Here is a 27,925-nt window from a genome sequence, read left to right as displayed (position 1 = left end):
ATGTGGACAGTGCTCCTCCGCTCACTCACGTGTTTATCTTTAACAAATCGCAGTGACTTGTGTTGCTAGATATCTAACGCTGACTTTGATGACCCAGCACCAACAAAAAATTGACTTTCACCACCTGAAATGCAACCCCCACCTTTTCCATTACTTTTAATGGGAAAATTGACCCCGCATAGCACGTTTTCGCTTTGCAGAAACATTTTCAGAAATGCATCTGTAGTGTTAAATGAGGAATTACTGTACTTCAATTCTTCCTTCCCCATGAGGGGCATTTTTGGGACAAGCACTGCCTATTGTCTTTTCAGTGTTCCTACTGAAGGGAGTTATTGATCTCAGCCAAGACCTCTATATGCTCCAGTGATACAAACACAAGCAAGCAGTGGTGAACATGTACAGGTTTAAGTACAACTGCCTTGAAAACAATGTCAAAACTAAAATGTTTACACACTTTATCAAATTAAGTTTTTCAGGCAAGTTTTAGGTGCAACATGGAATTTCTGAGGTGGGGAAAAGAGGGTAAGCACCCTAGTCACTTGTCTACCACAGTCAGTCTCTCTCATCCAATCAATATTTATACAAAGTGAAGCAGCTCTAACGGGAGGGAGGGGGAAAAGCCCAGAAGAGAGCAATTGATTGGTGTCTGATGATTGTTCAAGAAAATATTTGCAAGGTCTCTTGTGTTGCCAAATGAAAAATGATTTCAGTTTCTCTTAAAAGAAAATTCTTGTCTGGCTAGACCTATTAATAAGAGTTTGATACTGATCTTGATGGCAGCAAGCCCTCTCAGTAGAGACAGCAAATAAACCATTAAAGCTGTGAACCTGTCTAATAGAACAAATGTCTGATTTGTGCAACCTGGCCCAAATGAAAATGTATCAACATGCTATATCATTGGACTCACCAGGTAACAATCTATGGCTCGATGTAGAGTTGGCAGCCAGTATCAAATGGAATGCCACAGGAGTAATTTCTGGGCCAGTTTTGTTCAACATTTTCATTGATCTGGATGATGGCATGGATTTCATCCTCTGCCAGTTGTAAGTGGGTGGGAAGAAGGGTAGATATGCTGCAGGGTAGGGAGAAAAGGTCCATAGTGACCTAAACAAATTGGAGGTTGGGCCTAAAGAAATCTGATGGAAGTTCAACAAGGGCAAGCATATAGTCCTACACTGAATCTCATGCACTACCAGAAGCTGGGGACTGACTGGCTAAACAGCAGTTCTGCAGAAGACAACCCATGGATTACATTAGACAGGAAACTAGATACAATGGCACATTGTTGACTTGCTAATAAGAAAGCTCAGAGCATATTGCACTAAATTAGGAAGAGCAATGCTTGCCCATCAAGGGAAATAATTATTCCTTTCTACTTGGCACTGGTGAGGAAGCATTTGGAGTATCGCATCTGGTTTTGGGCCACTCCACTACAAAATGTACATTGACAAAGTTGAGAACGTCCAGCGGAGGGCAACAAAAATGATTAGGTTACTAAGGCCCATGACTAATGAGGGAGAGGCTGAGGATTAGGGTTCTGCACTTTACTCTGCAGAAAAGAAGAATGAAGGGGAATTTGATAGCAGCCTTTAAGTACTGGGAGGGAATTCCAAAGATGGAGCCAGGCTAATCTTAGTGGTGGCAGATGACAGAACAAACAGTAATGGTCTCAAGTTGCAATGGGGAGGTCTAGTTTTGATATTAGAAAAAACTATTTCACTGAAAGGGTGGTGAAAGCACTGGAATGGGTTGCTTTGGGAGGTAATGGACTCTCCAACCTTAAAAGGTATTTAAGTCCAACCTTGAAAAAACCCTAGAAGGAATGATTTAGTTGGAGTTGATCCTGGTTTAAACAGAGGGTTGGACTAGATGACCTCTTGAGAACTCGATACCCTAATCTTCTATGCTAACCAGTACAGGCAGTCCCCAGGTTACGTACAAGATAGGGACTGTAGGTTTGTTCTTAAGTTGCATTTGTATGCAAGTCGGAACTGGCGTCCAGATTCAGCCGCTGCTGAAACTGACCAGCGGCTGACTACAGGAAGCCCGATGCAGAGTTGCTCTGCCCTGGGCTTCCTGGAATCAGCCGCTGATCAGTTTCAACAGCGGCTGAATGTGGACGCCTGGGACAGAGCAGCTGGGGCGCTGCCGGGTAGGTCCCCGCAGCGCCACACCTCAGCGCTGTGGGGACCAACCCGGCAGCACCTCAGCTGCTGTCCCAGGTGTCCCCAAGTCAGCCGCTGCTGAAACTGATCAGCGGCTGATTCCAGGAAGCCCAGGGCAGAGCAACTGGGCTGTCCCACTGCCCGCATACTCCGCGGCTTTGCTCTGCGTCTCCCTGGTCTGCTGGGGGGGGTTCCCCCCCAGCAGACTAGGGAGATGTGGAGCAGCTTTTCTCACCCCGGAGGATGCGGGCGGCGGGACCACAGCGCATCTGGACATCCTGCCGCTCATGTCCTCCGGGGCAAGAAAAGCCCCTTTCGTAACTGCGGATCCGACATAAGTCGGATCTGCGTAACTCGGAGACTGCCTGTATATGAACAAAGTGCTCCAGCAGCCCCATTGTGCCCTCCCTCCCCGCTCCCCCCCCCCCCCAGGTCATCTCTCTCCAGGGAAGGGGCTTAACAGAAGTGGTGCAATGGGGGACGGGGGGGGGGGAGGAGGGAAGAGTATGTGGGAGAAGGGATGTGGCTTGAGAAATGAGCACGCGCACTCACTCACTCACTCTGCAGGAACTCCCAGGCTGGATTGTGAAACTGCTTGGGCTGCAGGTAATCCATGGAGAGTTTGAGCACCCTGCCTTAAGCACAGACAGCTGACGCGGTCATCTTCAAATGATTGATTTAAAGTTAATTTTGCTCTCCAGGCTTGTTGTCCAGGCTTTCCATGGACTTTTCCTCTTCACTTGTATCAAAAATCAAGATCCTTTAACATATTTAGGTACCTAATTCACATGGATTTCAATGGGAGTTCTGCACCTAGATACAGAGACTTCCAACTCTCCCACAGCACACCCAAATCCAGTTTTCAGGGGGTGCCAGTACAACAGTTTTCTTTAGTTGGAGTTGTGAGTGCAACACTTCAACACCAGCACTACCACGACCTGCTGCCACCACTCAGGTCTCAATTTGTTTCAGAAAGTATTTATTCTAAGTAAATACTGAGTCCATGGCAAGTCTGAAGCTAAAAAGATCAACTCTGATTTGACTGCCTAGGAAGAGTTCCTGATCTCTTCCATCCAGTGCTAAGAACACACTGCATAGTGTGTAAATCTAGGAGAAGTCATCAAATTGAGGTAACTGAGGGCTTGTCTACACTAAATGGTGGATCAATGCTGCAGGTACCAGACAGCCTACAGTTGATTTATTGTGTCTGCGTAGGTCGATAAGTTGACCTCCAAGCTCTGTCAATTCCAGTGCTCCACTAGGACAGGAAAAGTAGCTGGAGTCACAAGAGAGCAGCTACCACCACAGACTTTACCATGTGGAAGACATCTCTGTAAGTGCATCAACTTCAGCTACACTATTTGCATAGCTAAAGTCACATGTGGTTACATGAACTGGGGTGGGGGGAGGAGTCTGTAACGTAGACTAGGCCTGAATGGGAAGTGTGGGTTTCCTCTGCAATCTTTCTAGAAAAAGTCTTATTTAGCGGTGTCTTCCTTCAAATTAGTTGTCTGGAATCTTAACTAACCTTCAGTCCTTTAACAAACAAATTATACTCACTCTTCAGTATCACTCAAGTGATCATTAAATTATCCTAAAGTTTTTAGAACAAAAAAAGACAAAAAGCCAGATTTGCAAAACACCAAATGTATATTTACATCCACATAACACGCTCAACTAAAATGAAATACATTATAAATTAAATGAATAATGTACGTCTACTGCTTGACAACATAGGGTTTCAACAATTTTTTAAAAATCAGACAAAAAAATGGAATGAAATAAATATAACAGAACAAAATCAACAATTTGTACCTCTATACATGCACTGTTCTCTCCAAAAGACACAAAAACCAGTAGTATCCCAATAGTTAATACTGATGGGCAAAATTGTACTTTGAAGTACAGGGCTGTAACTCCATTAAACAGGAAAAATCGTTGTGTACATTGTTCTCTAATCCATTCCCAAGAGATCTGGGAAGAGGCCAAAAAATAAAACTTGAAACAAGTGTACCAACATGAGGAGAGATTCTTTTAAAGTCAGATTTAGTAATTCAGATTTTTTTTTCTTAATGCAGCCTTGCGGAATTTTTAATTACATACCCCCTTAAGATGCATAAAGACAATTACAGCATGCATTCTATAAGACTCATTGAAAGATCAGACAAAAAATAGATTAGCCATCTTCCAAGTGAATTCATCTTCAAAAAAAAGCTATAAAAGTGCAAAACTAGGAAAACAATCTAGATTATGTACATATGGCTCAGCTTATGAACAGGAAAAAAGTAAATAGTGTACAATTTCCTGATACAAAGCACTTCATTACATTGCCAGTTTACAGAGACATTACAATTAGGTTCCATTTAAATTACAGGAACTAAGCCATACAACTAGAATGTCAAGTTGCATAATGAAAACAAGAATTTCTAGGTTTTGTTATTTTACATTTGTTAAGTGAGGGACAAAGAGCAAAATTAACAGTCTAATTATTTCTTTTAGGCTTAAAATATACAGAAGTCAAAACCAGGTACAAAAGAAACAAGTGTCAACTACAGGCTTAATGTAGAAATAAAATTAAAAATATGCAACAGCTCTACTAGTTGGGATCTGGCCATTCTCCCTTTACAAAATTAATTGCATGTGCATTAGAAATACTCTTGCTGTCTTCATAAAAATACAAGGAACAAAATTCTCCCATAGCATACTCTTATACTTGTGATACTCCAGTTTGTAATTAAGATGCTAAAAAGACAAAGAAGCTTCTGTGCCTTATCAAGCAGTCTGAACCATGGTAAGTAAGATTTAAAAAAAAAAAAAAAAAAAACTTTGTAGTTCCCTGTGTTCAGATTGTAAATCTGTTCTATATTGATGTTATTTTTGAGTTTGGACAAAAATGCAAAAATAGATACATATTTATTTAGGAAAAATAGTATTATGTTTGGTAAAATCCTGTACACTTGAAATATTCAAATATTTCCTCTATATCCTGCAGTTATAGTTTAACTGTTGCTGACAGATCCTGCATAAGAAGGGACAAGAACTGCACTACTCTGTTGCTTTAAAGGTAACATGCTAGCAAAATCAATTCAAGGGAAGCAAAGTTTGTTTCCAACAAATTATGGTCCTAGATTAAGCAAGATTGAACAGCAAAGAGTTAGCACCTTAGCTAGGATGATCACAGTACTTCTGAACTGAACAAGTTAATATATAGTTTTTAAATATTTTTTCCAAATTAACAGTTATAGCAGAAAAACGCAATATGAGAAACTGCCACCTCTATGAAAGAGAAACAGTATTTAAACCAACACGCTTAGATATTTACAGAGTTTACCTGAGGTGCAAGGATTTATATACCATTTCAAACAAGATCTCTTTCAGCAGCGCTCAAGTACGTAAAAATATAATTCCTACCTAATATTTGGTCAATTGATTCTAAAGAAAAATATTATTCAACATTGAGATATACATTCTCCACACCTTTATAACCCAACTGTTCAGACTACAATTTTTATGGCTATTTAGTACAAATGTTAACAGAACCAATTATAAAAAACTGTAGTGTTTTATATACAGTACAATCACAGCTTAGTTCAGTAGCTTTCACCATTCATGTCTCTCAAGGGATGAACTGCAAGTAATAACTCCACAAAATATGCATTTGCATCCTCAGACCTAGAACAAACCAAAAATAGTTGTGCTATAAACTGTAACATTTAAATAATGCAGCTAAAGAAAGCTCTTTAATATTAAAATTTAATTTATATATACACACACACTTTAATAGGTATATTTAGATACCACACTTCATGTGAACACATTAATGTATCTATCTGGTAGATTAAAAATTAGCTTAAGACATTCAAACCATAAACTGAAATCCAAGCAAGAAAGAGAGATACATACAGATATATCCAAACTAGACTCGGGGATGGGGGGGGGGGAGGAGGAGGAGAAGAAGAGGGGAAACCTCGAGTGAGAGGCAGTTAGCAAAAAGGTCAGAAGAGACTATGGATGTTAAATATCAAGTAATTTACTAGTCAAGTAGTTGATGGAATTTTCATCAACTACATGACTAGCAGATAAGCACTTTCACATTCCTCTTTTGAAAGGTACAAGAGCCCCCACTGGTAAAGCAGAACTCCACATGCAACCCGAGGATAGCAGAAAGTCCTGCTGAGTCCAGGCTGCATGCGGGTACCAGCTTTGAAATGTACAAGAGTCTCCGGATGATCCCGGGCTACATGCTGTGCTGCGGCTTTGAAGTGCCACGCAGCTGATCCTGGGCTCTGCGTAGCATTTCCCTAGAACCCGGGGTCAGCCGGGCTCCTCGCAAAACACTGCGGTGGCATTTCAAAGGGGCAGCACCACACAGAGCCCACGATCAGCTGCGCACTACTTCCCCTTTGAAACGCAGCGCCGCACGGAGCCCAGGTATGGCTAATAGAGGCAGCAAGGAGGGGGCAATCGATTAGACAACTCAACTATCGGATAAGCATTTGCGGATAGTCAACGAGTCCTTAACATCCTTAGAAGAGACCCTGTAGCAAATATTCTGTAGAGAAACTGCTGTAGCAAAACAATCTAACATTCTGTAGATATAAAAGCTTTGGTTTATGGACTAGAGAGGTGATAGTTTTACATGCTCTAGAGATCTGAACTATGTAAATTATTGCATAAGTCTGGACACTACAGCATTCAAGGAGTGTCTACCTGAACTGGAAGGAATTCCAGAAAGAGGAACAAAAGTGGTTAGGGACTAGATAGAAATATATAAAGGGAGAATAAAAACTACATACAGACTACATATTTAGGGTCTTTTCTAGGGTGTTCATCAACTCAGCATCTGAACACACCAACAGTTATCTTATTCTCAACAATGGGGGGGGGGGGGAGAGAACTACTCCGGATTATAGTGATTTGAGGCAAAAGTGGATTATGTGTCTTGACCAAGGTGACAAGTCACAACTCCAAAGCTGACTGCTTGATTAAGATTTCCCTCTGCCTCTAAGAAATAAATTATCTAATTGGGTCAAATAAATAAATAAATTCAAGTACATATAATACATGAGGCATCATGGCAAGGAGCTGAACATCAGGGCATGTTTCCTGAAGAATGATAAGCTATTTTTCTGGGTAGAGATTAAGTTTGACTCAAGAAGTGGAACTTCAGCTATTTGACACCATCTAATGACAATTCAAATTTGCAGTGCAATCTCTTACTGGAAGGGAAGTTTGTCCGATGACAGCTTAGAGATCAAGTTTTCATAAGTGTATGTAATCTACTAATGCCAGGTGCCTAGTCATTTATAAGTCAATAGTCTTTTTTTTTTGTAAATTCACATTTTACCTTTGAGTAATCCCTTTCCCTGAACACGTAATGAGTTACTACTGTAACCCTTTAACCTACTTTAATGTTAAATGTAAATTGTTAATGCTCCCATTTTTTAAAATAAGCTCTTCCATATCAAAGGTGAAGGATCAAAACCAAGTCATTTGAACTCTTCAATATACAAATTTAAACTTCAACCGTGATATTTAGTTCATCTCTCATAATAAAAGGGTCTTTGTATTCTTCTCACTGACTTAATTCACACATTTTTTCATAACTTCTAATTGCATGTACTAATATATTTGATGTCAGATTTAACAGTCAATTAACAGGATTGTTTACCATTTCTCGACGTAAATCAAGTTTTCTTGTCATTTGGTCGAAAACGTGCATTGCCAATAAGACTCTCATAACTTCGCTTTTGTAGCAAGCTGTTAGATAATTGTTGGTATGACACCGGCCTTTTTCCTGATAAAAGAAATATTAAGAGGCATTAACAAGATTAGCTGTAAAACAAGACTCATACAATTTACTCAATGCCCTTTTCATTTAAGAGAGAAGTGATATTACAGTGCCTTTCACCCTGGCTGTGTCTACACTGCAGGGTTTTTGCACAAGAGATCTTCTGCAAAAACTTCTTGGGCAAAAGCGTGTCCAGACCTCAAAAATGCTTCGCAAAAGTGATGTGCTTTTGCACAAGAGTGTCCACATGCACGGATGCTCTTGCGCAAACAAGTTCTGATGGCCATTAGCAGAATGGCCAGCTTTTTCTGATAGGATCTTTTTGCACAAGAAACTCTGCAGAGTGTCCACACCTGCTTTTTTGCACTACAGCTCTTGAGCAAAAAGGAGTTATTCCTCATGGGGAGAGGAATAACTACCAGCAAAAGCCCTCTGTCCTGTCAATTTACTGTATTTTTTTTTTGGTGCAAAAATGCACTTGGTGTGGATGATCCACTGGTTATTGCGCAAAAACCTTGTAGTATAGACAAAGCCCCAATGTTTCAGAAGTAATTTTCACAAACTACTTATATACAGGCCCGCCAATGGGGGGCATACTTGGGCAGTTGTCCTAGGGTCCAGAGATTTAAAAGGGCCCAGAGCCCAGGTGGAGCTGAGAGCTGGCTGGGGGCAGGCATGGCACAGTCCAGGCTGTCTTCTCCCCTAACCCCACCCCTTCCACCCAAGGCCTGGCCCCTTCTGAGGGCCCAGAGCCAAGCCCACTTCCCACCGCCCATATTGCCCAGTGTCTGGCAAAGTCTGTCCATACCCCTGCTTATAAGTACTGAAGTGTAGACAACTTGCGAGTGGAAGCCCGCAATCAGAAGAATGCACAGCACAACAATTTTAGAGAAAGATAAATGGCAGAACCATCACCCTAAACATGGGATATGGAATTTTAGGCATCCAAAAAACCTATAAGAATGTCACATATTAAGGCCTTATATGAAACACCACTCCCACATACTTTAAGTAAATGAAAAGCTGAAGGAACCTTTAAGTTTCTCTCCACAGAACAGCAACATACAAGTAGAATGTAATATAATCTGTACAAGTTCTTTCAAAACCGTTTTATTTCTTACTACAAGACAGTGTACTAGAAAGTGACTATTTCCACCCAACTGGAATCCACACTGCCTTATGTCTACCACAACTTTTATTGGACTTCCGGTGTAAGCTATTTTATGAATATCTTAAATTTAAATACAGTGGACGACTGAACAAGTCATCTGTCAAAATACCGTGGTACTTGGTACAGGATTTCAGCCTATTCTACATGCTTTATATGCATCTTTCAGAAGTATTTGATAAATTCGTGTACCAGAGTAACAGGCTGCATTTCAAGTTTAAGTTTCTTTTCAACATTACAGTACAGATTTATGGCAGGAGTTGGCAATCTAGGCTCATGAACCATATGGCTCTCTAGGGAGCCCCAACTTGGCCCCCCCCCTTGCTCCTCCCACAGCAGGGAGCCAGTGCTGGCACTGCAGCCTTATGGTCATCCAAGACTGAAATGCCAGCAGGGGGCAGAGGGAGAAAGCCCCAAGGCTCCCCACCAGCGTGCAGGGAACAAGCAAAGTTAAAAGGACTCCGCTGACAGTGTTTTCCTCTCCACCCTCCCCCCCCCCCCCCAAGGGGGGCTCTTCTCATCCTCTTCCCCCCTACCGGGAAAAACCAGGAACTGAAGATGGTTCCCTGCGTACTGCCTTGGGACTCGCTTCCTGCAGCCTCCCCAGCCAACTCTTCCCAGAAGCCACCTGCTAGCAAATGGGAGCAGCAGGGGGCGTATTACATGTTGCTTGCCGTGCAGCACAAAAACAAGTGGCCCCCACCTCTCCTGCCTATACCGCCCCTTCACTCACCCCCTGCCCTCTGCCTCCTGGCCAAAATCTCCCCTGCCCCCTGGCCAGGCCTTGCACCCACACCCTCACCCCCTCCCACTTAGATACCACACTCCCATCCCTATCCCGTTCACTGACAGCCCTGTCCCGCACACTTAATGCCTCATTTTTGGCCCCAACCCAGAGGCTGGTGAGCCCACAAAATCCAGTAACCCTGGAGACCCAGAAGAGTAAATTTGGCCTAAGGCCTTGAACATCAGTCCTCCCTGCCCCTCCACCCTCATGGGGCTGGAGCACTAGGGGAGTAACATGTTTCAGTTGGGGGCTACATGAGTGAAGGTTGGGGATTTTTGAAGGGGGTTTTTTTGCTTCTCACTTGTGTGGTCCCCGAGTGATTTTTCAGCCACTGACCCAAAAAAGGTTCCCCGCCCCTGCCATAAAGACAGACAGTGTTGAAACCTTTTGTTGTGGACATATTATTTTACTTTGTTTAAAAAAAAAAAAAAAAACTTGGCCAACAAGCCCCAAATTGGGGCCCAATCCCTATCTGGCTACAGTATCTTAGCACTCCTGCACACTCACCCACACCAGTCCTGAGCCCATCATGCACCTGAACCCTGAGCCCCTCAAATTGCCACATCCCCAAACTCATGCAGCCTCACATTCTCGGTTCTCTGCCATAACTCCCGCCCCTCCACAAATCCCAACTTTGTGCCCTGAGCCCTTCACACACCCCCGTCTCCTGCCCTGAGCCCCTCATGCATCCCAACCCAGACACCTGCATCTCCACATCACCAGCTTCCTGCCATAACACTGATAGAAGACAGCCTGAAGACCTGCAAGAATTCAAAGAACTGTGCAAAAAGATGCAGCAGCAAATGTCATATTAAATGAAGTCTGAGTAAGTTTAATTTGTGCTACAATTAATCATTATGTCAATTATCAATACTATTAAGTTGTATATTTTCAGTCATTCAAATGGACATTCTTATACTGCTCTTTGTTGACCACTTGTTCTGAATTTTTATGTAGTTTGGCTCTTTGGTTTGAAAAGGTTGTTGACTCCTGATTTATGGGTTGTTGTTTCTTTAAATCTGTGTGTGTGTTTATAATAAACACAATTTTGTAATGCTGTTTGGTATCTTCTTTGCACAATACACTCTTCCTAAGGAGGATACCAAAGTTAAATTGCTGTGTATATTCCATGAAAACCACAAATGCATTCTGAAAGAACCAGGAAGGCTTTAATTAAATTAAAATGGAAAAGCTAAATTAATATTTCAATATGATCTACAAAATTGATAGTGTCTGAGCAATTGTCTTTAATTTTCAGTCTCTGCCATATCAATCAGCCAACAGATTATACTTGATAGAGTGCTGCCAATGCAAATGACGACTAATTTTAGTGCAACACAAACAGTTGTTTCCGACTGTGCGTCTCTTCTGTGCAATGCAAACTAGAACAGTTTTTTTAATAATGACAGACAACATGGTTTAATCCAAGTTTGCCATGGTAGAACTCGAGATGTGAAGAACTGGTCAACTATTAGATAAGCAAATGCTTATCAGATAGTTGACAAAATTGTTGATTAGTCACCCCCCTCCCCATCAGAAAGAGGCAGCAAGGGGGGAGAAGAGGGAACTTCAAAGTGGTAGCACCCTGGGGAGACCACCCCAGCTGATCCTGGCACTCCAGCTTTGAAACGTCAGGAGGAGCCTGATATCAGGCTCCCAACACAGCATTTCAAAACAGCAGTGCCACCCAGAGCCTGGGATCAACTGGGGAGTTCCCAGTGGACCCCAGGCTCCACATGGAGCTTTTGCCTTTAAACAGCTGTAAGGCTGTTTCTACACTTCAAAGGCAGATGCGCCCTATCAAATAGTCCAGCCATGGCCAACCCGCGGCTCTTGCCCCCCAAAAGTGCAGCTTGCAAAGCCACTCCTGTGCTCCCTGCCCAAAAGGCCCCTGGCCCCTGCTGGCTTCCCCCCAGCTTCCCTGTACTTGCCAGGTTGGAGCTGAGGGGTTTTAAAAATGGTGCCCAAAATGGCAGCTGTCTTAAAGGGGCAGCCTTCCTTTTTTTTTTTTTAAGTAATTTTTTTTTGGTTTTGCTCAACAGTTCTGTTCTGGGAGAGCTTTTTATTGTGCGCTTGACAATTCTGGTGCTGCTCTTCGCATTTTTTCTGCCGTTGTTTTGGCTCTGTAAAATGGGTTGGCCACCCCTGAACTTGTCAAATAGTTGGTGCAAAATGCATCCACAATTAGATTAGTCAATTACCCACAATTTAACAACCCTAGGTGGAACATTCTAATGACAATCCAATACAGCATTTAACATAACATGTTCATAGGGCCTGAATAAGACAAGGCCGGAAAAAAGGGTTTATTATAATATCCTTATTTCTACCTGATATCAGAACTTACAGCTGTACACCCACAACTATTTGCATATGCAGTTATAAAACATATCCCTTAAGAGTTCTATATGTAGAACATAGAAATATGTAAGAAAGTTTCTCAAAAACCCAAACAAATCCATCTGAATTTACATACATACATATATAGAAATAAAATGACAGTTCGCAAGAGGTTTAATTATTTTAAAATGTTCTCAATGTACTGGCCTAGAAAGTCTACCTTTGGTTTTTATCTAGGTACTTATAAAGCCTTCTTCAGTGTAGTATCTAATTGAGGCCTTTTAACCAATTACTGGAAAAAAGGCTGGTGTTTTAGGTAATAAAGCAGAACTTACTCGAAGTTTGACTTCTCATCTGAAAGCTACAGACCACCTGTAGTACTGTTACTATGGACATTATAGCATCTGAAGGAAGTTCTACTTATGAAATCTGAATTTGTGGACAAAATAGCACACACAGCACACACACTGAAGTAAGTGGTGATTTTATAAAGATCTGGCATAGGAACAGTCTCTGTTTATGGGAGTGTTTAAAAAGCATAGGAAGACTGACAATACAAGTGAACTCCAATATAGGCATTATAGGAATCCAAATAGAAAGTCTAATGCATTGCTGCTTCTGAAATTCATTTCCACAAAAGGGGTTCATTGCTTTCCCACTCTGCTAGCTCCCAGTGTACCAAGCCCTCACATCCCTTTACTTCAGGGATTCCCTGCAACGCCCTCATTTCCCCCTCTGGCTGTGTCTCTATTCCTTTCTACTACACTATTGTACTCCATTCTGCCATTTGGTTTCCCTTCCCATCCTCCATTCCGTGTCACTATTCTTATTACTGTTCTCAGACAGAATACAGAACTTAAGTTTGAGGGTATGTTCTTCTTCCACTGTTTTCGATTTTCTTGCAGAAGAACGCAATTGCAGAGGGTTTTTTCCAGCATTGCTAATCCTCATTCTACGAGGAAAAAGCCTTTTTGCGAAATAGCTCTTTCACAAAAATGCGTGTATGGACAGGGAAGAGGGAGTTCTTTTGGAAGAAGGAGAAAGAGGAAAAGGCACAGGTGCCCTGGTGGCCATTCTGCCCATAGCAATCACAGCTTACATGCGAGAGAGTATCCATTCAGTCTGGATGCTCTCTTCTGAAAAAGTAAATCGCTTTTTCAATACACTTCTGCAGTGTGGATGCGCTCTTTCGGAAGATCTCTTCCAATAAAACTTCTCCCGAAAGAAGCCTATAGTCTAGATGTAGCCTGAGAGGATAGGTAGGCTTGAGATGGGTGACAGTGTTATGTTAATTGCTTGCTGCTACTGACATTTACCAAGGTGACAAAAGTTGGTGGGAGAGGCGGGGGTGGGGGGTGGGAAGGGATCTATCGAGATAGGGGCTCCATGTGTTTTACCAAAAGCAATAGGGTTCTACTCAATGCCTAGAACATTGCTTGAAGTTTTGGGACTGACTATTGCATGCTTTGCTCAGCCAATAATGGCTGTTGTGGATTGAAGGACAGACCATTTTCTGAGCATGTAAATTGCACGTTACTCACAATTAGCAATGTAACCAAAATATGAAAGGCTAAAACCATTTCTAAGTATATAAATTTGGCTAGTCAATAGATGTGTATCAAGCTATCAGCCTTGTGGTTGAAGACCTCACAGGCTCTAGTACTGCAGCCAATCCTTTCTTGTGCTTTACTGAATATACATAATGGTAGCACAATACCTACATCAAATTAAGGTTTAATCGCTTTCTAAAAGTAAACTCCCACATTAAAAAGCTTTAGTAGTTAAAATTAAGATTTTATCAATAGCTTCTGCTAAGTCAGGTTACTTATATTTCAATATTTCTCTTTTCAAAAAGAGACTTATTTCCTTTTAATTTCCTTTATTTTTATTTATATAACACATATCCATCCAACCCAGAGACAACTCGTACTCAATTCACTGTATTTCATACATCTCCAAAGCAAATGACATACCTTAGCAGCCAATATTAATGCATTTGAGGTCCAGGCTATGCCTTAAAAAAATCAGGTTAACTTAGCTATATTGTTCAGGGCTGTGAAAAACTTCATGCCCTGTACACCAGAGTCAGGTCAACGTAATCAAAAAATCCCTGTGTCAACCTGGCTACTACTTCAAGGATATGGATTAACTATGTTGATGGAAAAACCCCTTTATGCCTGGGCATGTCTACAGTATATCACAAACACTTTAGCTGTGCTGCTGTATCATACAAATGGCCGAGGACATAGCCCACGTAACTAGAAACCACAAATTTAATTTCAAACTCTCAGAAATCAATCAGCTACTGCATTCCACCTCATTCATCAGGTAAGAAATAAAGCTGTCCCATATTTCCACTAGTGGAGATTAGGTTTACACATCTCCACCCAAAACATGCTCACCAACACCCTTTCAACTCCCATATGCAGGTCTAATCTGTTTGCCATCACCACATGTCCTATAGCTCAAACTAATTTAGCACAAGTGATTACCAACCACTATAAATATATTATCTTATTTCCACAAACAACAAGTTGATGACAAATCTTAGCCCGAATGCTTCAACACAGAGCATAGTGGCTAACTTATGGGGCATAGTTAAAGTTATGAAATTCTTTTGATGTGTACAACATTTTAAGATAGCTTTAGTAAAAAGTAATTGGCATACAAAAGCAGCAAAGATGTACCTTTCAAACTACCTTAGACTATAAATATCAAGCCACTGAATTCTACAGAGTAAGGCACTAAAGTTAAAATGCTTATGTTAGACTGGAGTACAAGAATACAAAAAAAAGTGAAGACAGAAATACCAAGATCAAAGTTCTCACCCTTCCTCCCTCCCCGCTCCCTCCCCCCCCAATTAAATTGAATGTTTTAAGTCACATTGACCTTAGAGGAAGCTCTCAGATGTTCAGCATTTTGTAAAATCAGGGAGATGCTTAAAAATGGATTCATGCATTTAGATGCCTGGTTTTAAACATTTTAGCTAAGAGTGATATAAGATACCAAATGAAGTTCCAATAGTATTAACATTTTACTGTAGATTAGTGAGACTTTTCGATTTAAATATTAAACAGACAGCCCATTTCCAATTAAGTCTTTCAGCTTCTATACTAGAAATACAAACCCATGCAGGGGTGGCCAACCTGTGGCTCTTGACCCGCATAAAGCTCTTTGCTCACAGAAACGTGGCTCGCAGGGTTACAGCTCCTTTGGAGCCACATGCCCACTTTGTGCCCGTGCCCTAGTGCCTAGAGGGAGAAGTGCGTGGCTGTGGCAGCTCCAGTGGGACCCAGGAATTGGGTTAGAATGGGAGGAACCTGGGGGTGCCTGGCTCTGGGGGAGGGCTCTTTGCACTACTATCCACAGCTCTTTTGGCTCTTAGTGTCTAACTGGTTGGCCACCCCTGCGCTAGCCCATGGCAATGTACACTGGGAGTATTAACAGTAGTACATATTTGACGTCAGAATCACATTAACACTTAACATTTTAGAAAACTTCAGCTTCCTACATTAGAGGTTTTTTACTACGTACATGAAGCAACAAGAAGCTACACTGATTGAACTGAAAATCTAAATCCCTGCTGTGACCATAAATTCACAATATGTCATTGAATACTGTAATAAAAGGCTAACAAACCAGTTTGCATGACTAGTAATCTACTGGAGCTGAAATAGTTTTGTGCATTTAAATACTGATTTGAATAATTTCCCTTCGAATTAGGAGCAAAAATGTTAAATTTTAGAAGTTATAGTGGTGTATAAATAATGAAAATACAGTACCTTCTATTGAAGAGCTGGTTGCTTGGCCATTGCTAGGTCCAAAAGAACCATAAATTGGTCCAGGGCTATACGGCTCATACGTTTTCAGAATAGTCAGTACGTTACGAGAATCAACTTCATCTGAATTCAGAAGCCCTTTTTTGGTTGGCAAAACATAGGATGCAGGTTTGGCATGTGAACATTCCTGAGGTAACAGGTTTGCATATCTGTTTGCAACACGAGGTCGGCTCATGTCATACCTTCTGTAATTAACCCTTGCAGAGTCCATGTATTCAAGGGCTAACAGATTAGGTTTCATTCTTTTAGAAGATGGTTCACCAAATTCTAAGTTTGTGTGACCCACAGATCTATTGCAGAGATATTCTTTTCCTCGATTACTGAACCAGGTAGCTTCATTAAGGGGAGAATCATAGGAATTATTGACGTTACTACTGACTATGCCATATTGAGAAGCTGATATATTTAGAGTTTTTGCTTTTGGTTCAGCTCTTTTTACTCTATCCATTACGGAAGAAATATTAGGATTTGAATGTGTATCTTGCTGTGGCTGCCGACAACTATTTGCCTGCGCTCCAATGTTTTGTGGTTTGTAAGACTTCAGGTTACTTAGTGCTGAACTGCTGGACTCTACCATTGAAAAAACAGAGACTTTGCTCTGTAGAGGGGGACAATGTTTAGTCTTCTCTGTATGAAGCTGTTTCTGTTGTGTAGACAGGGAAGCCTTGCTTTTATTAGGGTTAAGAGACAGGGGAAGCACATCTTTACCAAGAAGAGCTGGTGGGCATCCAGTACGCCTGGCCTTAGCCAAAGCCTTGTTTCTATAACCATTTTTGTTAACGGTATCAGTATTATATTTATGCATCAGCCTCTGGTGTATCATTAAGACTTCTGGATAAAATGTTCTATAAGTACAAAATGGGCAGGTGCTAGGTGCTAACAAGCCTCTAGTAGCTGAGATCACTGAACATTCTTGCACCGTCCCAGTAGATAAATTTAAGGGCTTTTCTTCTGAAACAACTAAATGTTTGTGTTTGCATTTTTCAGTGCTCTCTCTCATTTCTTCCACATTATTTATATCCTTTAAGGCACCAGTGAACTCGGTATCATCTCCTTCCAGTTTCACTGATGCACCTTTCTTTTTTTGATCAGTAGGATCATTTGCCTGAGATTCCACTGCTTCTTCCTCTGCTTTTAGCTTTGACAGGTAAGGAGCATCTGAGTTCGGATTCATCTGATTTGAGCCATTACAAACTTCATCCTTCTTTGTGTCCTGAATATCATTTTTCGTGGTCAAGAGGACTTGACCAGCCAATATGCTCTGAAAGGAAGAAAATATCTCTTTTTGTTGCTTTGCAGGTGGGCAGCCCTTTTCATCTTTGGCACCATCAATAAACCTTCTGAAGTTTTTGATTTCTTGAGCACCAACAGCTACTGGCAGGAGGTCTGTCTCCTGACTTTGTAACAAAATTTTGCTGTCACTTTTCACATCTGTTGTGATATCAGCCTGCTTCTCCTTGTGATGCCTTTCTAAATGATACCTCAATGATGTTTTCTGTGCTGCTGCATATTCACAAAATTCACATTTGTATGGTTTTTCACCTGAAACAGTTTAATCAGAGAATAAATTTGACATATTGATTTAAAGTCTTCAACAGAATTAAATGATTCCGTGGTTTTTAAAATTCACAAGACTAAGATAATAATAAGTGGTATTCTCTTCTCCTTCCCCTGCTCCATATACACACTTCTCATGCAGGCCCCAAGTTGATCCATGTGCCCTAAGAACTATAGTGGGTTTTTTGTATGTGTATGCAAGTATGTATGGTGGTTGCTACAGTAACATCATCTTGGTAGGATAAGAGTTTTTCCCCTACATGTTCAGAAGGTGTAAGGATGGTAGTTTGCAAACTATTGAGCACAGATAAAGGAAGTAGGTAGAATTAGGAGGACCTTGGTGGATCAATTTGTCACATCTATAAACAGTCATTGGAGGGAGAGGGAAGGACACGGGGGTCATTTAAATACACTGACAGTTTCTTTGGAGGGACATTGCACAAGGTATAGAAAACAGGGACAAGTCTGATACTGCAGCAATGGCACACACTCACACTTGGGAGACCTATTCTGTTTTTTTCAAACGCCTGTGATAATCAGGTAGGGTTAAGCAAAGGTGAAAGGTAGGATACAACAGTCACAAATCAAAATGTAGCAGAAACATAAGTCTAGTGTAATATTAAGTATACTGTAAATTAGATTTGAAATTAAAACACCTTATATTGTCTTTGCAGTTCAGTTACAACACTGGATATTTTAGATTTTAATTTCAGCAGTTTTGTAGACCATTTTAATTTGTTTTTAACAAGAATCTAAAATTCCCACTAATCTGGATTAAACCAATCTTCTGAAACAATGAAATCCTTTACCTGTATGAGTTCGGAGATGAATATTGAGGTAATAATTTGAGCGGAAATATTTTCCACAATAGCTGCATTCTCTGGAGGCCCCAAGGTTTTTAACTTTTGCTCTTTCCAAGCCATCTTCATTTTTATCTTTGTAAGAAAAAAACAAAACATGCAAACCTATATTATGAGGAATAAAAGCGCTTTTTGGCTGCACGGGTGTCAACTTTAAAAGTGCAAGTGTCTGCTACAGATCACCTTCTCCCAATTTAATTAAGGGATACTAACTCAATATAGATCTACAAAAACCCCTCTGATCTACATTGCTACCCACTCCTGCTGGGAAGAGACTACCATGTATATCAAATAGTATTGTTGCTTGTTACTGATGAAGGATTCATTGGGATTGAAACAAAATCAAAGCTAGTCCCTTAGGACTTTAACAAATACACTTCATTAACTTTAACCACTTAAGCCTCTCTCCATTCTGTTTGATGTATTTTATAAATCCTTTATGGGACACAAGCAGACCAAATGTTTTCTTTAAGATAGGAATTTAAACTAGAAGAGATCTGATACAGGCTTAAAGTACACTACTGCAAAAATTAGTACTAATCAGTGGAATATCCTACCTGTGAGAAACCATTTTAATCTCAACAGGCCTTTATAAAATGGCCCTAGGTTTTGTCCATGAGAACTATTAATATTGAAGTTGAGATCTGTCAAACATGGCAAGGTAGGGAAGTGACACTACTAGTGTTTCACATAATTTAATATTTTTTCAAGTTCCTAGTTAGAGAAGCATGGGTCCCTAACTGTAAGCACTAGCAGTTACCACTAGAGGGTAGCAAGTGCAGTATAATGTCTAAAAAGGTAAAGGGGAAGTTTTATTCAGGAAAGTCAAAGTGAACAAAAAGTTTTTCAAACAGGCTGCCCTAGGAATACTGTGGAGGAGACCAAGATAACTTAAGTAACAGTTCGAGTCAAAATGGACTAGAAAGGATTTTGTATTTAATGTATTTGTTTTAAAGTCAATTCGTTTTTTTACATGGTTAGTCACCTATCTTTCCTCAGTGGCTTAAAAATGGCTCAAACTTGTTCTGCTGGAAAATAATAATAATAATAATAATAAATGAATAAGTTTAAAAAACAATACGTTTGAATAAGCGTGTTTTTGAAACTACCAGCAAAAAGATTTCTTCTAAAACATATGCATTGTAACTATGATTCAGGATCTCATGATAAATTTAATTCAGGGAGATAAAAGCAACTGAGAAGAATCAACAAGTAGTACATTTAGCATTTCTTAATTCAATCAGTATCATAGCGGCCAAATTAAGAATTGTACGTAGCTAAAATTGGAAAAATGCAATCATGTGCCAGGACATTCTGTACATTGTGTCTTTAGGTTATGCAAGTATCTTCTCTTTAAATGCATACACGGAAAGTGTGTAACATGTAAGACGAAGGTGCAAGGTCTGTTAGAAACTCCAACCAGTTAAAATGCCATCTTGCTTCTTTTTGTTTGTTTGTTTTTTTTTGGAAGCCTAGTCCCCTGTAATTGTTCATTCTGATTCTTGCACGAACGATTAACAACTTTAAATCACAGCAGTAATGGTTTGATCCTGACTGCTCTTGCCAAGAAAACTGTATTATGAGTTTTCTTCCAAATATTGTATTTCAGCATACCTGTTGAACAGTCAAGGTACATGCCAACCTTTTCTCTTTCTGGTAATTTAAGGCAGTTGTTCCCTAATATTGAATTTCTCTAACTTCACTTCATTCAAGGAAATACACTACATACAAGACCGATGAGTTTAGACTTAATTCTTCAGTTTGCAAAGTTCTAATATCTGCAGATACTAAACACTATACTGTTCTGCCTGCTTCCACAATAAAAGATAGTAGCTGAAGAGTAACTTTAATTTTATAATATTATTTCAGCTTATGCAAGGCCATATGCAGGGAGGGGAAGAAAGCAGGAAAAACTTGAAATATATTAATCCATACAATAATTTAATTGGCATCAGAGACTGCGTGAAAAATCTAACATTGACAGAAGCATTGGTTATTGAGGAAGAGGCAGCAGTGGAAATAGGAAGCACACTCTTTTGGAGATTTGGAAGGTGACCAGGAGTCCATTTGAAACTGAAGACAAAGAAGAACGAACAAAGAAACAAATCAGAGGAGCTATGTCATGGACAGAGTCTAGTATAGACCACTAAATCAGTAGTAGTAGTAGTAGGAGGAGGAGGAGGAGGAGGAGGAGGAGGAGGAGGAGGAGGAGGAGGAGGAGGAGGAGGAGGAGATATTTCTTAGAACAAACATCCAAAAAACAAAGGGATAGTAAGGGAAGACCTACTTCGCAGAAATGAGTTGGAAAAGCAATAGGTCTAAACACAAAATGCCCAGTATAATCTTAAAAGATGGAAGTAGTAAATATTAAGTAGACAATGCTGACTAGCAAGGAAGTACTACTATAAAGTTGAAAGGTAGAATGCAATTTGACTGAAAGTGATTATGAAATGATGAATTCTAAGGAAAGGAAGAGGTGAGAACACCAAAATAAGGACAAAGCATTTAAACACAACTATCAAGCCCAGAAAACTGGTTTATAAGGTCCCATTGGAAGAAAATCTAAGGGGGAAATCTAGCTTTCGAAGACACACACCAAAGCAAATTATCCCACTATGAAGGAAAGAGGCCAATAAGAGTGCAATAGGAGCTTTAAAAAAAATCCAAAGCCAATTGTTAAGGATGCGTACAAAAGAATAATAGAAGCACTTAGGGATACAATCAGAAAGATCAAGACACAATGTAAGTTACACCTACCAAGAGACATGACAAGCAATAAGAAATACTACACACAAAACAAGAGCAAGCAACAGGTTAAAGAATACTGCCTTAAATGCATTCCAGCTGAGAAGCCTAATTAAATATACCTTTGAGTATGTCAGTAGCTACCTGAAGGAATCCTGCTACCATTACCAGTTACTTTAAGAACTCAGAGGACATTTAGGGATGTGAAGGACTAGTTGACTAGTCAATGTTTATCGGTTGTCAACAAGCTTGTCGACTAGTTGCTTCCAGTCCCCTTTGCTGCCTCTATCAACAAGAGGCAGCAGGGGGGGGCTCCATGTGGCGCTGCTGCTTTGAAATGCCACCATGGAAGCCCAGCATCTGGCTCCTCCCATCATTTCAAAGCAGCAGCACCACATAGAGCCTGGGGTCAGTGGGGAATCCCACTTTGAAATGCCACAAGGAGCCTGACTCCCAGCTCTCACAGCAGCATTTCAAAGCAGCAGTGCCACATGGAGCTCAGTGCCACGTGGCACTTTCACCTTTAAACAGTAGCAACAGCCCTAGGACTGTTCGTATGCTTGAAAGGTGGAGATGCCCTATCGACTAGTTGAATAGACGATGCAAAATGCATTGACTAACGATCAGTTACCTGCAATTTAACATCCCTAAGCACAGGTGATATCCTATAGGACTGAAGAATGGTAAACATAGCACCTATCTTTAAAGTGAGTAACAGAGCCCAGTCAAGCCTGCTTTCAAAACCAGAAAAGATACTGGAACTAATTAAACAAAATAAATCAATTACAGTAAAACTCCAATTGTCTGGCACTCCTGATGGTCTGGCACCATCAGGAACCCGGAAGTGCTCCAGGCAGCCGGACCATTGGAGCTGCTCTGCCCCCAGCTTCCCAGATTCAGCCGCTGCTAAAACTGATCAGCGGCTGAATCCAGGAAGCCGGGGGCAGAGCAGCTGGGGCGCTGACAGGTAGGTACCGTAGCGCTGCCCCTTGGGGCTGCAGGACCAACCCGGCAGCACCCCAGCTGTCCCCGATTCAGCGGCTGCTGAAACTGACCAGTGGCTGACTACAGGAAGCTCGAGGCAGAGCAGCTGTGCCCCAGCTTCCTGGAATCAGCCCCTGTTCAGTTTCAGCAGCAGCTGACTTGGGTACACCTGGGGCAAAGCAGCTGGGGTGCTGCCGGGTTGGTCCCAGGTGTCCCCAATTCAGCTGCTGTTGAAACTGACCAGCGGCTGACTCCAGGAAGCCCAGGGCAGAGCAGCTCTGTCTCGTGCTTCCTGGAGTCAGCCGCTGATCAGTTTCAGCAGCGGCTGACTTGGGGACACCTGGGGCAAAGCAGCTGGGGTGCTGCCTGGTTGGTCTCACTGTGCCAAGGGTCAGCACTACCAGACTAACCCTGCAGCACTCCAGCTGCTCTGCTGCAGGCGTCCCCGATTCAGCCACTGCTGGTCAGTTTCAGCAGTGGCTGAATCAGGGACACCTGGGGCAGAGCCGGACTATCAGAAGGGGGGGGCTATGAGGAGTCTGGGGTGGCATCCCCCCCACCCCAGACCCATCATAGCCCCCCCTTCTGATAGTCCGTCATATCTGATAATCTGGCACCCCCTGGGTCCTAAAGGTGCCGGATTATCTGAAGTTTACTGTAGTAAGTACCTAAGGGAAAATACTTTAAAGAATGGAAAACATGAACGTCAAGAACAAAACGCCAAACCCATCTAGTGTCATCCTTCAATAGGTTACTAGTAGGGATATAAACAAGTAAGTTGAGTATATGATTAACTGATAAACCTAGGCTTATCCATTCATCTTCTCAACTACTCACCTTTCCCCCCCCCCGCAGCATTTCCTTCTAACACCAGCTCCACAGTTCTGCCTGCCCCCCCACCCTACCATGCTGCTGCCTCAAAAGACAGCAATATGGGGGCCTGCTGTGGGCAGCTGGGGACCTCCTCCCCCACATAAAGAGGTTGCTCCATGGGAGGTGGGATTCCCTGTGAACAGGGGCTGCTGCCATCCTGTGCTGCTGCTTCTGTATCCGAGGCAGAAGTGCTGGGAGCTGGTTTTTAAACTGGCTCCTCTCACGAACCGGCTCCTGCCTAGCATCATGCACTAATGCCTCTGATTCAGAGGCAGTAGGGCAGGGGGCTTCCCAGGAATGGGGCCAGAGCACACTGGCTACCAGCCCCACCTCCAGGGACTATAGAATAGTCAAGTAACCAATAGAAATTAATGTGGTTCCTCAACTATTCAATTAACCAATATCGAACATCCCTAGTTACTTGCCTAGAAGATTAGGGAAGTTGTAGAGGCAAACAAGGTAAATGTGGTATAGATAAAATTACTGTAAAATGGGTGAAAGGCACATGTAAATAATAGCTGTCAATGGTTTACTGTCAAACAAGGGAAATGTATTAAGTAGGGTCCAACAAGGTCTTAAACCCAGCATTATTCAATATTTTCATTAAGGTACTTGGATAATGGGGTAGAGAGAATGCTTAACATTTGAGAAAGATACCAGGACAGGAGAGGTTGCAAGCATTTTGTGGGATGATTAGAATTCAGATTAGTTTTCACACATTGGAGAAGTGGTCTGAAATCAACAAGACAAAATTCAGCAAAGAGAAATACAAAGTACTACACTTGGAGGAAGGGGGGAAAAATCAAACACAAAACTACAAAATAAGGTTTAAGTAGCTCCTAGTAGCTGTAATATCACCGAAGATAACCTGGGGATTACAGATGTGATGTAGTTGTAAAAAAAACTAATATTCTGGGAGCATATATTACCAGGAATGTTGTATGCAAGTACATGAGAGAATGGTCTCTCTCAACTCGGTATAAGTGAGGCCTCAGCTGAAATCCTGTGTTCATTTCTGGGAATCACATTAAAAATTGTGAAGAAATCTGAGACAAGAGTACAACTAACAGCAACAAAAATGAGAAGTTTAGAGAACCTGACCTATGAGGAAAGATTAAAGAAGCTGGTAGAATTAGTCTTGACAAGAGACGATTGAGGGAGCTGAGAAGCTGATAATTGTTTTCAAGGATGCTAACAACTGTTATAACCAGGATAGCGATCAACTGTTCTCCTTGTACACTTAAGGCAGGACAAGTAGTAATTGGCTTCATCTGTAAACAGGCTGGTTAAGGCTTGCTACTGAACAAGACATTCTAACTGTAGAAAAACACTGGATTAAGTGTAAGGAAGATTGGGATTCTACCATCATTGCATATTCTTAAAAACTATCTAGGCAAATACATCTCAGGGGATGGTCTAGATGACCTCTTGAGGTCACTTCCATCTCTACATTTCTAGGATTTTTCAAAAGTCGTCACTGTATTTGGACTGCAGCTGCTAAACAGTTTCAGTGAAATTAAGGATTCGTGGAAATGGGGATAAGGAGAATCACAGCAAAAAAATTCTCTTCCTAGTTAGGTTCCTTTCAGGGGGAGTTAATTTACGCATGAACATTACACTGCAATTCTTCATTTTAAGCCTAAGTGACAACTTATTTTTTATAATTTTTCCATGGCAATCAACTATTTAGCAGTCTACTTTTTTCTGGCTATTTAATCATTCCCCCTCCAACCATTGCCTGCACTTGCTATTCAGTTAGGTAAATTAATCTGTTGCCATTTTTTAAATCCCAGGGCACAAAATAGAAGGACATCAAATATTTTTATAAATAAGTTATAAAGGGGTTGCATTTCCTGATCTTGTATTTGGTTAGAATTTACAGACCATTAGAAAGACGATTTAATCAATTCCTTGCTTCAAGCAAGAAAAAAGTGAAGGTCTGTGCTATTTTAGCTGAAAATGTTCAGACATACTTCTTACCTAAATGAAGCGTCTCTGGTAGCCCATCTTCAGATCCATCTTCAGAACCTCCCTCCGTTCGCTCCAGTACTCCATTTTCATGTGGGGTTACAATTAAGTCTGCACAGCATGTTCTAGAAGTGGCTGAAGTCTCTGAATCAGTTCTTCTGTCTCTTTTATGCACTCTTGAATGGAGAACTAACTGGTGGTAGGTTTTAAAGGCTTTGCCACACTCGGAGCAATGTGTTGGTTTCTCTTTGTTTTGTGACAGTTTGGGATCCATCTCCATAGAAGGCACTTCACTGTTGGGGTGTTTCAGTTTGTCTTGGGACAGAGTACCATTTCCCTGACAACTACTGCTTTTATTTACCTTTGACTTCCCACTACTTTCAATCTGATTAACCTGGCTACCTTTATTCCAAATTTCACCAAGTTCTTCTTTATCAGATGATGAATCATCATTGTCTGTACTTCCTTCTTGCCCTGGTTCTTTTATCTGTCCATGGCCAACAGCAACCTTACCTTTGGTAGCAAGCTGCCATGCTTGATACGTATTGAATGGATCCAGTTCAGCTATCCATTTCACAGGTTTTTCTAATTTACTCTTTTCTGCAGTCACATTTGGTCTTAAGTTCAAAAACTGCAGAAACTCCTCTCTTTGAGCTCCTCCTCCTCTATTATCTTTATCGGAGAGTTCTTGGCTATCACCATTGGGCACGGACTCTTTGGTGTGCACTTTACTGTGTTCAATTAGGCTCTCTTTATTGAGAAATAGGAAGCCACAAACCATGCAGATTTTGTAAGGTGATGTTACATTTTCAGTTACTTGTTCCTGTACCACCTCATTTATTGTTACTGGGCTTTCAGAACCTTGTTGAAGCTTATTTCTTGAGCCAGGTTTACCAGTATGTGTTCTCATGTGGTTTTTGAGGAACCAAGGTTCTTTAAATCTTCTTCCACATACATTACACCAGTATGTGAAAGAGTCTTTATGCTTTTTCATGTGAGTCTCAACATCAAAAGCTTCATCAAATGTTTGTCCACAAACTTCACAGCTAAATTCTTCATTGTCCTTTTCATTGTTGTCTGGTGATGGCAAGTCTGTTCTCACTTGACATTTATCGAGGGGACTAAGATACTCTGCTTCAACACGCAGAACTGCTGGTTCACAAAGTGTGGGTCTATGTTGAGTTAAGACATGCTTACCAAGCTCTTCAGGATGTTTAAAAGTCTGATCACAAAACATGCAATCCAAAGGAATACAACCCTCTACTTGCACCAAAAACTTTTCTTGCACAGTTTTGTAAGAAATTGTGTTGGTCCCTTTTATTGGCATTGAGGCATCATTATTCTCCATCTGCGCACCAACAGTACTGGCTATCCCATCCGGTCCATCCATATATACTAGAAGGGGTTGAGTCGGCATATTTTCTAGGTTTTGTCCCCTAGCATGTATTTTAATGCGTAAGGACACTTGAAAGGTTCTCCTCACATGCGCATGAAAATATGCTAGGCTAGAAAATTATTGAATGGAAATTCTTGCCACAAATGTGGAAGGAGTTTGATTGTTATTTATATTCATGTACCATTAAAAGTATACCCATTGGCTTGTTCAGTGAAATAATTGAATTCCTTAAACTACTTTTTCTACTGTTTTAAGTTCATTAAGGAGAGTCTGTAGAAGTCATCAGTTGCACTTATTTCTCCCTTTGTAATATTTCAAATACTTCTCTTGGGCAGGATAGAGTCAAGAAGAGGCTCAGTAGAACATAGAACTCCGGCACCTATAGAAACAGAACCACAGCTAGCTTTTAAAATTAACCAATCAAAAAAATGAAATCAGTAAGATTTTTTTTGAGAGACAATAAAACACTCCCTCTCAAATACACAAGTAAATTGTATATTGCAGCAGCCTTTAGTACTCATTCAAATAAAAGGTAGGTTTACAATATGCCGTAAAAGGAGAGAGAATTATCTGATTACATCTCTTCCCTGACCTACTAGGAATAAGCAGGATAAATCTTGAACACTAACTTTTTTTTTTAAATATAACTCCTATACTAACTTGTTACATAAACATTTACCCATCTACATTAAAAACTCACCACGACCCAAATTTCCAATTATAAATCTGTTCAATCAATATTTCAGTGCATACATTAATGATTTAAGTGATACAACAGGCTTGGCTAATTATACACTGATGCTTTAAAAACTGTCTTTTAGAGAGATACTGTAGTAGAATCTTGGTTTTCATCCTCATGTTGCTTAGCCTGTAGCCAAGTCTCCCCAGGAGTGGGGCCACCAGCCCCGCTCCCGGATGGGAGGCTTCGCTGCTGGCTCCCCAGGAGCAGGCTAGGAGACATAAGGCATAATCTGTGGCAGGAAGGCTAGACAAGGCCCACCACGGGCAGAGACTGCTCTGGTCAGCACTGAAGATACTGTCCATCTAATTTACTTATTACTCATGTCAACACTAGGGATGTTAGATAATGTGGATCTGAATAGTTGTGCAAACTCATCCAATTTTAACAGTTATTTGATAGTCCCCAGGGTCAGGATTGGCAGCCAGTGCACTCTGGCCCTGCTACTGGGGAGCCCCTACCATCCTGCACTGTTGCTCTGTATCAGAGGCAGCAGTATGGGGCAGCAGCCCCTGTCCGTGGGGGACTCGAGCTCCCTGCTGACAGAGACTGTGCCAGCATCCCATGGAGCCACCTCTGTCTGCTGCAAACCTGGGCCTGCAGTGAACAGAGGCTGCGCCACAGCAACCTCCCCTGTCCTCCCCCTACCCCCCAGCCTCTTCTAGAGGCAGCAGCACACATGAGGGGGAACAGGTGGAGCCATTGATCAGTGG

The 27,925-nt window shown here is 41.3% G+C and overlaps 1 protein-coding gene across 11 annotated transcripts in view; it reads right to left on the bottom strand.

The window, feature by feature from the left end:
• ZNF217 (zinc finger protein 217) overlaps positions 1 to 27,925 on the bottom strand; it is a 102,190-nt gene that overhangs the window by 60,919 nt on the left and 13,346 nt on the right. For 8 of the 11 annotated variants that reach the window (XM_075901181.2, XM_075901180.2, XM_006129420.5 and 5 more), the window contains 5 exons: positions 25,090 to 26,852; positions 18,457 to 18,582; positions 16,034 to 17,632; positions 7,837 to 7,962; positions 2,607 to 5,837 (listed from right to left, as the gene is read on the bottom strand). In XM_075901181.2, coding sequence (XP_075757296.2) covers positions 7,853 to 7,962; positions 16,034 to 17,632; positions 18,457 to 18,582; positions 25,090 to 26,494 — 3,240 coding nt within the window. In that variant the 5' untranslated portion in view covers positions 26,495 to 26,852 and the 3' untranslated portion in view covers positions 2,607 to 5,837; positions 7,837 to 7,852. Of the gene's footprint in view, positions 1 to 2,606; positions 5,838 to 7,836; positions 7,963 to 16,033; positions 17,633 to 18,456; positions 18,583 to 25,089; positions 26,853 to 27,925 lie in introns of those variants that run through there. The other 3 variants (XR_016347031.1, XR_016347030.1, XM_014576699.4) reach the window with 1 other exon arrangement.

The sequence above is a fragment of the Pelodiscus sinensis genome, chromosome 17 (genome assembly GCF_052426305.1).
Source record: "Pelodiscus sinensis isolate ZL-2025 chromosome 17, ASM5242630v1, whole genome shotgun sequence".
In the NCBI taxonomy this organism is placed as follows: Eukaryota; Metazoa; Chordata; order Testudines; family Trionychidae; genus Pelodiscus; species Pelodiscus sinensis.
Note: the sequence above shows the minus strand (reverse complement) of the source record. Positions and strands in the feature narration are given on the sequence as shown.